Genomic DNA, 12,468 nt, shown 5'->3' on the forward strand with positions numbered 1-12,468 from the left:
ACAGAACACTTGGTTCTATTAGAAGCCAAAATAAAATATATGAACATGCACAGATTCCAAGTCTAATAGTAAGAATGATGATAATAGGGGCTGAGGAGGGAACTATGACACTGGAGAGTGGGAGAGGGATGGGGGGCAGTTAGTCATGACAACAGAAGTCAATGACTAAAGTTCAAGCTCACTCCTGGGCCTATAGAATGCAACACAGCCACATTCCTAGACGCCTGGGATGGTGAACTCAGGCAAGCTAACATGAAAAACAACATCAAACTCCAGTTCTGGTGATGTACAGAGGGCATGGACACTCAAGTTCTCATTTTGCTACCTGCCAGCTGGCTATTTACCTTAAACTAGTTACTCTACTTGAACCTAGATTGTACCTTTTTTTTTTTTTTTAAAGAGAGAAAGAGATTGAGAGCATGAGCTAAGGGAGAGGCAGAGGGAAGGAGAGAATCCCAAGCAGACTACCCACTAAGCACAGAGCTCAACACAAGAATGGGCAAATATTTTCTGCAAAGAGTGAATATTTTAGACTTTGCGGGCCGTAAGATCTCTCACAACTACTGTCCTCTGCTGTTACAGAATAAAAGGTGCCACAGACAATACATTCTGTTCAAAACTACTTTTCTGGACAATGATATCTAAATTTTCTACTTTTTGTGTATTACAAAAATACTCTTTTGATCCCCCCCATCATTTAAAAACATAAACCAATTCTTTGCTTATAAGCCTGTACAAGCTGCTATAATCCAACTCTAAAATAAGCAGTACCAAACTTAACTCAATGGCCATAGTTTGCTGATTCCTGCTTGAAAAGATAGAGAAGAAAATCATTAAGTTCCATATATATCCCACAGGGCATAGTTCTATGCCTCTGCCTTGAGTGGCTAGACACAACAGGTAAAGGTGTACTTCCTTACAGAAAGAAGTTTTGGGGGTTTTTGTGGTAGGGGGGTTGGGGTTTTGGGGTTTTATTTTTTGGGGGTTTTTTTGGTTGTTGTTTTTTTTTCCAGAAGTTTTTTCTATTTTACTTTTTTGGAGAGCTCTCCTCTTTTACTTTCTGTTTGTGCTAATCTACATTATCCTCTTCCCTAATCATATCATGAAAGAGGATGATGAGGATGATTCCTCTAAGTCATTCCCCCAAATTATGAAATAGAAACTCAAGAAATCACAGCCTAACTCGTGTGGTCTGTGGGTCTTGTCTCTTTTTAGCTATTTTTAATTTTACATTCTACCCAAGCATTTTTGCTTCTCTGATTTAAAAAAAACAACTTTGGTTGGGGAGTGGTAGGAAGCTCTATTTGTACATTTGGCATTATTCCAAATCCTTGAGAGGTCTAGAAAGATGACCTTAAATTTTTTTAAAAATTATTGCTTTATACTATACTTTAAAATAATAAACATAGGAGTGCCAGGGTGGCTTAGTCAGTCAAGCAGCTGACTCTTGAGTTCAGCTCAGGTCATGATCTCAGGGTCCTGGGATAGAGCGCCCCCCCCCCCAACTCTACCCTCAGCAGGGAGTCTGCTTAAGATTCTCTCTCCTTCTCCCTTTGCTCCTCCCACCACTGCTCACTCATTTGCACGTATGTGCTTTCTCTCTAAAATAAATAAATCTTTTTTTAAAATAAATATAAAATAATAAACATAATGTAGAAGCTAAATTCTCCAAATATCTAAACTAATCGATTTCATTTAAAGGCAGTATGACCAAAGGAATCTTATTTTTCCTTTTTCATTTGTGGCTGATTGTTTTTCATATGTACCTTTCTCAGGATTTTCGGTGTTTTTTTTTTAAGATTTTATTTTTTTATTTATTTGACAGAGAGAGGGAGATCACAAGGAAGCAGAGAGGCAGGCGGAGAGAGAGGGGGAAGCAGGCTCCCCGCTGAGCAGAGAGCCCGATGCAGGGCTCGATCCCAGGACCCTGAGTTCATGACCTGAGCCGAAGGCAGAGGCTTAACCCACTGAGCCACCCAGGCACCCTAGGATTTTCATATTTTTATCTTTAAACACAGCATAATCCCTGGATGTCCTCAAATGAGAGCTATAAACTTATATCATCATATAATGAAAATACAGGTAAGTTTTTCAGCAAAGTCTTTTATTTAAACATATTATATACTGGCCTACCAACTTTTTAGGTTATTTATCTTTTTGTTTCTTACAAATGGAAACTTGCTTAACTTTTATGGATTATAAAAAGCATACAGCAAAATTAGCAGAATGACTATAAAACAGGAAACTCCAAGAAAAATGGTTTTAATCTCCTTTGGCAATTAAACTACATGAGAATGAACAGGTATACTAGGATGTCATTAGAGTACAGAAAGATATTCATAGTTATAAAACACCTGTTTATTCATAACCCTTCAGACCACAGGCACTTTGATATTCAAAGAATCCACTTACACTGACTCTAATTCCAGAAGAGCTAGGCAGTACTTAAAAAGTAATGACAAGGGGCACCTGGGTGGCTCGGTGGGTTGAGCCGCTGCCTTCGGCTCGGGTCATGGTCTCAGGGTCCTGGGATCGAGTCCCGCATCGGGCTCTCTGCTCAGCAGGGAGCCTGCTTCCTCCTCTCTCTCTCTGCCTGCCTCTCTGCCTACTTGTGATCTCTCTCTGTCAAATAAATAAATAAAATCTTTAAAAAAAAAAAAAAAAGTAATGACAAAAACAATATGGAGGCTCCTTGAAAATGTAAAAATACAACCAGCATATGATCCAGCAATTCCACTTGTAGCTATTTATTTGAAGGATTCAAAATCACTATCTCAAAAAAACATATATTCCCATGTTCACTGCGGCCTTATTTTCAATAGCAAAGTCAGGGTTACAACCTAAGTGTCCACTGACTAGATAAAGGAAATGTGTTGTGTATGTACAAAGGGATATTACACAGCTATTTAAAAAAGAAAGAAATCCTGCCATATGCAATAATATGAATGGACCTTGAGGACAAAATGCTAAGTGAAATAAGTCAGAAAAAAATACTATATGATCTCACTTATATGTGGAATATAAAACCAAACTCATAGATCCAGTTCACAGATTGGTGGTTCCCAAAAGTGTGAGCTACGGGGTGAGGGGTGGGTGAGACGGTTAAAGATGGTTAATAGGTACCAACTTCTATTATAAGGTAAGTAAGTCCTGGAAATGTAATAATATATAGCATGGTGACTATAGTTAAATACTGTACTGTATATTTGAAAGGTACTGGGAAAGTAGTTTTTTTTTTGTTTTCTTTTGTTTTTTTAATTTGATTGACAGAGAGAGATCACAAGTAGGCCGAGAGGCAAGCAGAAAGAGAGGAAGGCAGAGAGAGAGGAAGGGAAGCAGGCTCCCTGCGAAGCAGAGAGCCCGATGCGGGGCTCGATGCCAGGACCCCGAGATCATGACCTGAGCCGAAGGCAGAGGCTTAACCCACTGAGCCACCCAGGTGCCCTGGGAAAGTAGTTCTTAAAAGTTCTCATCACAAGGAAAAAAAAACTCTAACTGTATAGAGATGTACATTACCTAAACTCATTTTGTTAATCATTCTTCATATACATACATCAAATCATTACACCGCACATCTAAAATGAATATAATACTATATGTCAATTATATCTTAATTTTTAAATTTTTTTAAAGATTTTCTTTATTTGAGAGAGAGAGTGTGTGCCCATGTGCACATGAGTGGCAGGGCGAGGAAGAGGGACAAGCAGACTCTGCATGGAACCCCACCGGGGCTCAATCTCACAACTCAAAGATCATAACCCGGGCTGAAACCAAGAGTCAGACACTGATCTGACTAAGCCACCCAGGCACCCCATCCTGATTTTTTAAAAAGTAATGACAAAAAAAGCACTTCATATAATAAGTAGTATAAAATAGTCTCAATGAATTTAAAAAAAATTTAATGCTCTCAAAGTGTTTGATTTGCACAAGAAAACTGGACATAAAGTTAAATTAAAGGTTGTATCTCTGAACAGGTAACTGACTAATGAAAAAATGGGTCATTTTTCAGCATAAGAAAACAGGTTAATGTTTAGATATATAAATTTTTAATGAACTTGTTTTCTTTTTAAAGTATAAATCCCACAGGATGAAAACCAGTTTAAGAAGCAATTCATCCACCAGAGGGGGCCCTTACAAAACAACACAAAGAAAATATTAACAGCAATCAGCAGTATATACAACTGAAAGAATATATCTCACAAAACAAAATCCTTTAAGTCTATGAATTTCATGTAATCAAATGCAAATTTTTGAGTATATTACTCTTCTGAGAAACACAAAATTTTCATCGCTGAAACAGGCCCCCAGACTCACTTGTTCAGGTGCCCATAAGCTGAACAAATACAAAGAAAGAGCTATTAACTAGTCATCCATAGCAAGCCAACTAGAGAAGTAATATTTATTCTATCCCCTACACTCTGACACCACATTTTCTTTTTAAAGTTAGTTCTAGGACCATTTTTTTTGAAAATCAGTCATTTATAGTCACTGTGTCAACAGTCACCCTAAAACAGTCACCTAATTCTTGGCTTAGTGATTATTCTAGGAAAGCTCATGTCATCATCATTACTGGCCTTGTCATTTAGATATATGGACTTTCTACATGTCACAGTATATCTTGAGGCCACTATGTTTAAATTTATAAAAGAAACAGCATCTATAATTAGCTACCCATTTATCAGAAATATATACTTTTTTAACATAGTATTTATCAAGTATTCAATAAGTATTACATTATCTCATATAACCCCCAGAAAAACCCCATGGAGAAATACTATTATTATCCCCACTTTACAGATGAGGGCAATGGGGCTTAAAAACTTTACTGCTGATAAAGAACAGACCACAAACTACAGGGCTAAGTAATACCACAGATAAGAAAATAACTGAATTTTTAAAAGATTTTTATTTATTTGACAGAGAGAGAGAGAGTGTGTGTGTGCATGCAAGCACAGGCTGAAGGAGGAGCAGAAGAAAGGGCAGAGAATCTGAGGCGAATTCTGTGCTAAGCGCAGAGCGGAACATGGGGCTCAATCCCGCGACCCACAAGATCATGACCCAAGGCAAAATCATAAGCCAGACACACAATCAACTGAGCCACCCAGGTGCCCCTAAAATAATTGTAATTTTTATTAGGATAATTATAGATTCACATACAGTTGTAAAAAAAAGAAATACAGGGAGATTCCTTGTATACTTTGCCCAATTTCCTGCAGCGATAACATTTTGCAAAACTTGAAAACGTCATGTCACAAACAGGATACCAATGATAATACAATCCACTGATCTTGTTTAGTGTTCTGAGGCACTTTTAACCAGCCAATACATCTCTGCTTTTTATCTATCAGCATATATATATATATATATATATTTTTTTTTGGGGGGGGGGGAGAAAGAGCGGGGGTGAGGGAGAGACAGAATCCTAAGCAAGCTCCACACCCAGCACAAAGCCTGACACAGAGCTTGCTCTCACATTCTGAGACCATGAACTGACCCAAAATGAAGGGTCAGATGCTTAACCAACTGCGCCACCCAGGTGCCCCACAATTTAATCTCTTTATAAGGAATTTTAGGGCTTCATACTTTTCTGTAGTTATGTATCTCAACATCCTCATTCTCTTTATATATGTAAACTCACTTCATTCTATTCTAGTTTCTCCAAAGCACAGTACCTGGGGTCAAAAATCCTGGCATTTTACTATCTGCTTTGCCATATACTAACTTAGGCAAATCATTTAACCTCTCAACATTTCCCTCATCTTTAAAATGAGAATAATAGTACCTACTTCAAACAGTTCCTGAAGATCTAAGTTTGGCTGCAAAGTGGCTGGCACATTATATCGCAAAGAGTAAGTCTTACCAAACTTTAACCATAATTATTTATTATTCCTCACCAAGAATTTTCTAATAGCAAATCTAAACACCATAGCCTCTGTAACACCCTAACTTTACTATTCTATGTCCATTTGTTCATTCACTCACCAAAAATGTATTCTTTACCCATGAAGAAGATAAACAGATGAATCAAATACAGAACTTTTCTTTATATCCGCACAATTATTAAAATTTAAGGTAGATAGCACCAATAACAAAAAAAAAGAAGGGAAAAAAGTACAGTTAAAGTTCACGGGCACTTTTGACAGAGGAAGTAGCAAATGACCTGGGTATTTAAGAATTTATTTACTTGACAAATAAATGGGAAGACACAGAGCAGGAAAGAAATGGGATATAGCATTTCCTAGAAAAGGAACATAAGGGCAACTAAGATACCAAGGCAGAAAAGGAGCATGTATAGGAAACAGCAAGCAGTTCGAGTTGGCTACAGTGAAGGGTCATAATAGAAAGTAAGACTAAAGACTAGTCAGAGCAGATCCTGAAAAGCTTTATCCAAATCCAGAGCCTAAATTTCATTGTCTACAACGAAAAGTGAAAAGATTTTAGTGCAATTGTAAGTTCATAATTGTATAGTCAAAATACGAATGTGCTGTATAACATGTAAAATGGATTAGAGAAGAAATCTCTACTGTGCCAGTATTGAGAAATCAAGCTGCTACAACTGGTTAGGTAGGCAGAGAAAGCACGAAAAGAAGATCTGAAGGGAAAATACTAACATAAGTGAACCAATGATTTGAAAGTTAATAAAATCTGAAAAGAAAAAGTGAGGAAAATTTAGGTTACAAGCCTTAGTTCTGGGAACTGCACTAAAGAAAAATGGCTCCCAGACTTCCCGACAAATCACTTAACCATCTTCCTGAATTCCAAACCATATTTTAATTTCTTTACTAGACTGCATTATTTTTACCTATAGAGTGAAACAAATTATCTTATAAGAACATGATATAGTAAACAATAAACAAAATCAAGAAATCTGGAAGCTCTATGCTGAGAAGGGCAAGACAATGGGCTACTTAGTACATCTGATATAACATGTTTTATTAAAAGTAAGATTCAGGACACTGTAATTATTTGTTCATAAAACAGGAACCAGGATTCCTGTACTCATTTGTTCAATGGTGTGTCTCCAGCATGTGAAACACTGTCTTGAATGTTTTAACATGCAACAAGTATATATGTAATAAAATCAAGGTATATATTCAATATATGCATGCAACAAACATATATCTTATATATTCAACATATATATGATGAATATATATTTCAATAAAGAAATTTTACAAGTTATTAAATTTTATGAAAGGTTCTCTGTTGGCCTCAATGTTCTGAGGGCTCAATATTCTTTCCCACCTTCCTCTTCCTATGCCTTCTGTTCATAGGGAATATAGACAATGACATTGTAATAGTGTTGTATGGTGATAGATAGTACCCACACTTGTGGTGAGCACAGCCTAACCCAAAGAGAAGGTGAATTACCATGTTGCACATGAGAAACTAACATAACATTCTGTGTCAATGTCCATAAATTCAAAAAATTTTAAAATAAACTGGGCTTCTGTTGCTAAGTCTTTAAAAAATATAAATAAATGACAACATATTAATTTACTAAAGATTATAATTACTTTAATATTAAATTATTAACCACTAAAGACCAGAATAAAAATATGAATTTAACATATCAGACACAAAGTAAATACTTGATAATTTACATAGATTTTTAGGTATCTCCCAAGCTCCATTTTGCAGCTTAGGAATTTAAAATCGAATATATTTGTTGCTAGAGGAGAGATCTGTATACATCTCCTTAACAGAGTTAATCATCTTACCAGGTCTTTCCTTCCCAGTGCCTTTTGACTCAGCAAACTTTTGAATCAAGCTTTCAACTGTAGTGTTAGCCATGTTATTTATAAATTCTTCATGGACCTATTAAAATGAAATAAAGGTTATTTTTTTCTTTTTCCATCAAAAATTCTTACTGTATTTCAGACAAAACTCGCATAAAGCAATTAAAATTCATTACACCAAAACATGTGGGGTTTTTTGACCCAAAACCTTTGAGAACTTTAATTTACCTAACATGATCTCTTACCTTGTAGTGTTAGTAGACCTGTGGGTATCAACCACTGTTTACATGAAGCTCTAAAGATACTGTCTTAGAAGTCAAGTTTCCTGTCCTCATCTTTGAATGTTTTAGACATATAATTCTTATGATAAGTTAAAACTTATATAGATCTGTAATAATATTTAAATCCTTAAAAATAAAAAAATAACAGACCTCATCTTTCTCTACTCTACTTCAGTATACTCCAAGGTGTCATAATTAAACTGCTTTTGTATTTTGGGGCAAAAATTTTTTTTCTTAAAGATTTTTGTTTTTAAGTAATCCCTATACCCAAAGTGGGGCTCCAACTCACAACCCTGAGTTCAAGAATCGTGTGCTCCAGAAGGAGGAGAGGCAGACTCCCTGCCAAGTGGGGAGGCCAACACAGTGCTCAATCCCAGGACTCTGAGATCATGATCTGAGCTAAAGTCAGACACTTAAGCAACTGAGTCACCCAGGTACCCATTTAAGCACAAGTTCTGTAACTTACTACTGTTCTAGAGTAAAATTATTTTAAAAATCCAAAAATTGATAACTCCAGAATTTTAAAGTAAAAGGACTGAGCTATCCATTAATTTTAACAGTTGGTTTGAATTATCATCCTTGGCGGCCAATCAAAAATCCAGCTTTTTTTTTTTTTTTTGAGATTTTATTTGTCAGATAGAGAGAGCACACTCAAGCCTGCACACAAGCAAGGGGAGTGGTAGGCAGAGGGAGAAGCAGACTGCCCTGAGCAGGGAGTGCAATGAAGGACTTGATACCAGGACCGTGTGATCATGACCTAAGCTGAAGGCAGATGCTTAACTGAGTCACCGGGAGGAGGAAGGGGGGGTCCCAAAAAAGTCCAGTTTATATTTAATACTTGTAAATACACATTTTTACCTGAAATAATCCAGTATCATACTGAGTTTTAGATTTTTAAACAGTCATTAATAAACATAAAATTTTCATGACTCATTTCAACAAAAGGAAAAACTTACCTGGCCTATTTGCAAATGAATTTCCTTTATAGCATTTGACAAGGATTCTATAATTTCCTTTATGTGAATGAGATGTGTTTCTTCAATATCTTGAAACTTCTGGGTAACAAATATGAAAAGTTATATATCTACATTAAAAATACACTCTGAAATCAAAACTTTAATTTCAAATTTAAAATCAGATCAAAACTTTAAAATTATTATTATAAATTATTATTTATTCAAGCCCCCAATATGGGCTTGAACTTGCAGTCAAAAGACCTTTTAAATCATCTCAATATAGCTAACCAAATTAAGCAAGCTAACATTATGTAATGTTTAACAATACTTCTAGACAAATGAGTCCAATAAATATACTGAAACGTTTAACTTTTTAATATATTAACTTTTCCCTATGCCATTTCTCACTATGCCATCTCTCTGAACTTGTTCAGAGTTTGAAGACACCACAAATTAAATCTATAATCACAGTCAGAAAACTGGAAGGAGACCCAAATGAGAAGTTTCATGAAAGCGAAGGTAGAAGTGTTTCCAACTAAAGACCAGTTAATTGGCAAAGCAAAAGCTACTGCTTACTTCTGAAGACTTTATAACCTAGCCCGAAGACTCTCAAAGTATCTAATCCTTGAAATGTTATTACATGGCTTTTAAAGAGGTAATCTCTGGTCAAAGAAATACGGAAATGCCTGTATACTCCATCTCAACAGTTCTCAACAGAAGGTAGGGATATATCCAATCACCTGGAAAATGTTTTCAAACCACAGAATGCATAGATTCTCTACTACTCCCTGGGGAATGGGGGTGGAAAAAGATAAGAATGTTGTTTAGAAAAAATCCCCAGGTCATTCTGGTATTTATTCCCCAGGAAGAAAACCACTGCTAGACTTGGCTTCTAATACACAAATTAAGAAGCCTGAGAAATACTGAAATAAAACATGTTTCATTTTGCTTAACCCAGTGTTTTCCAAATTTGACCACACAGCCTTTTTTGTTTTTCTTCTTCTCTGAGTATCTATTAATATCTCACACAACAATAATATTCCTCAAAACAGGATTTGGGAAATGCTGAACTAGCTATTTTCAAACAAAATACATTTGTCATTTCAAGTACACAAACCTGATTACCCTTTTTTTTTCCCTGCCAAATTAAATCAGTTCTAAAGAATAGGCCTAAATATCTCATTATTTTTTCTAGTTAGATTATCAAATTAAGTTCCCTCACCCCATATTTAATAGGCAATTTTCTTCAGCAATGCGTCACATGATCAGAAAACCACAAAGCTAAATGATCATGTTCATATTTTTGCAAAGGGTCTGAACTTTAAAAAAAAAAAATCAGTAATGGTGAAATTATAGTTCTGGCAACAATGCAACAATAGTCCAAAAACTTAAATCAATTATATTCATGAAAAATGGTGGAGCTAAAATGTCTTGCTTTGACCAATTTTGACCAAATCAATAAGAATACCAGCATTTCAAGATTCTGAATTACTCTCTTAAGAAGTGAGGAATACTGGCAGAAGCATGATTTTATGTTCATATTATACAAATTCACCTTCAGCTTAAATTTCTGCAATTTAATGAACAAGATATTTTCTCACTGACAGGTAAGACCCAAATCCAGAAAAGCTAAATCATCAGCCACAAATTTCATAAGGATAATCCCTAATCCCAAGAAAACTGTGCCATCTTCATTCTCTTTTGAAAGAGCTACACTGAGAGGCGCCTGGGTGACTCCGCCCTTAAGCACCTGCCTTCAGCTCTGGTCATGATTCCAGCATCCTGGAATCGAGCCCCACATTGAGCCCCACATCAGGCTCCCTGATTGGCGGGAAGCCTGCTTCTCCCTCTCCCGCTTCCCCTGCTTGTATTCTTTCTCTCATTGTTTCTCTCTGTCAAATAAATAAATAAATCTTTAAAAAAAAATGATTAAGACATAGCCTTAATTATTTAAAAATATCTTGAAACATGAAGCCACATAGAAACTCAAAGCGTGATTCAGAAGCAATTTAGAAACTGAGCTGTGTTTTTAAGAGGGGGTAGGGGATCTGCTAAATATCAATTTCCTCAGAATTAGTAACTACTAAACAGAGTAATTCAACAATGGGACTACAGCCTCAAGTATTTGGATATAAATAAATGAACTTTCTTGAACAAATCAGACTTTTCTTCCTTGAAATTTCAAATAATACATTATATGTTAATTTTTAAAATTTTAAAAAGCACCCTAATACTGTATTCATATGTACTGTTACATTAATTTTTTTTTAAAGTATAATTTTGGGGACACCTGCGTGGCCAAATCCGTTAAGCATCTGACTTCTGATTTCAGATCAGATCATGATCTCAGCGTTGTGAGATCAAGCCTGGCAAAGGGCTCCACGCTCAGCAGGAAGTTTGCTTGGGATTCTCTTTCTCCCTCTCCCTACACCCAGTCCCCCTGATCTATTCACATACTCTCTTTCTTAAAGAAATAAATAAAAATAAAAAGTACAAGATGAGAGGCAACTGGGAGTTAGGGGGGTAAGGAAAGGAATAAATGAAACAAGATGGGATCGGGAGGGAGACAAACCATAAGAGACTCTTAATCTCACAAAACAAACAGGGTTGGGTGGGGGTGGCTGGGTTATGGACACTGGGAAAGGTATGTGCTATAGTGAGTGCTGTAAAGGGTAAACCTGGCGATTCACAGACCTGTACCCCTGGGGCTAATAATACATTATATGTTAATTTAAAAAATTTAAAAAAAAAAAAAAAAGAAAGAAAAAGTACAACTTTATCAGCCACTAATACATAAGGGAGACAAACCATAAGAGACTCTTAATCTCAGGAAACAAACAGAGAGTTGCTGGAGGGGAGTTGGTGGGGAGGGAAGGAGTTGGGGGGAAGGGAAAGGGTGGGTGGGTGATGGACACTATGGAGGGTATGTGCTATGATGAGTGCTGTGAATTGTTTAAAACTGATGATTCACAGACCTGTACCCCTGAAACAAATAATACATTGTATATTAATTAAAAAAAAAATTTTTAAATGCACCCTAATACTGAAAGTCCCTAATCTGAAGGTGTAGTTTAAGCAAAATCTCAAAGCTTACTTGAATGAGCCAACTGTTTAAACAAAATCTCCATATTTTTCCAGTTTTTAAATATCATTAAATGTTAATAGTAGAAAACATACACATGAAGAAAATTCACAATTTTTATTGTGTTTTTTCTTAACCCCAAATGAAAATAATTAAACCACAAATATTCCAAATAAATCCTAACCTCTTTCATCCCACACATTCAATTTCTTTTTCTACTAGTAAAGAAATACAGGTCCTGTCACCCAAATCTGATTTTCACTACACTGCTATACCCCATCCCACCATGATTAGGTCAACATGCTAGGCCTGGAACAAAGAAAGATGAAAATGTAAAAGAATTCTTTTCACTTCTAATTAACTGAAATTAAAATTTAAAGTCTACTACCTATTAAGAAATGATAGCCTGT

The 12,468-nt window shown here is 35.9% G+C and overlaps 1 protein-coding gene across 4 annotated transcripts in view; it reads right to left on the reverse strand.

The window, feature by feature from the left end:
* The window catches only part of FCHO2 (FCH and mu domain containing endocytic adaptor 2), a 117,240-nt gene that overhangs the window by 56,467 nt on the left and 48,305 nt on the right, over window positions 1–12,468 (reverse strand). For all 4 annotated transcript variants that reach the window (XM_082722918.1, XM_082722917.1, XM_082722920.1 and 1 more), the window contains 2 exons: window positions 8,977–9,075; window positions 7,722–7,818 (listed from right to left, as the gene is read on the reverse strand). In XM_082722918.1, the coding sequence (XP_082579044.1) occupies window positions 7,722–7,818; window positions 8,977–9,075 (196 nt within the window). The remainder of the gene's footprint in view (window positions 1–7,721; window positions 7,819–8,976; window positions 9,076–12,468) is intronic.

Source organism: Mustela nivalis, assembly GCF_964662115.1.
Source record: "Mustela nivalis genome assembly, chromosome: 3".
Lineage (NCBI taxonomy): Eukaryota > Metazoa > Chordata > Mammalia > Carnivora > Mustelidae > Mustela > Mustela nivalis.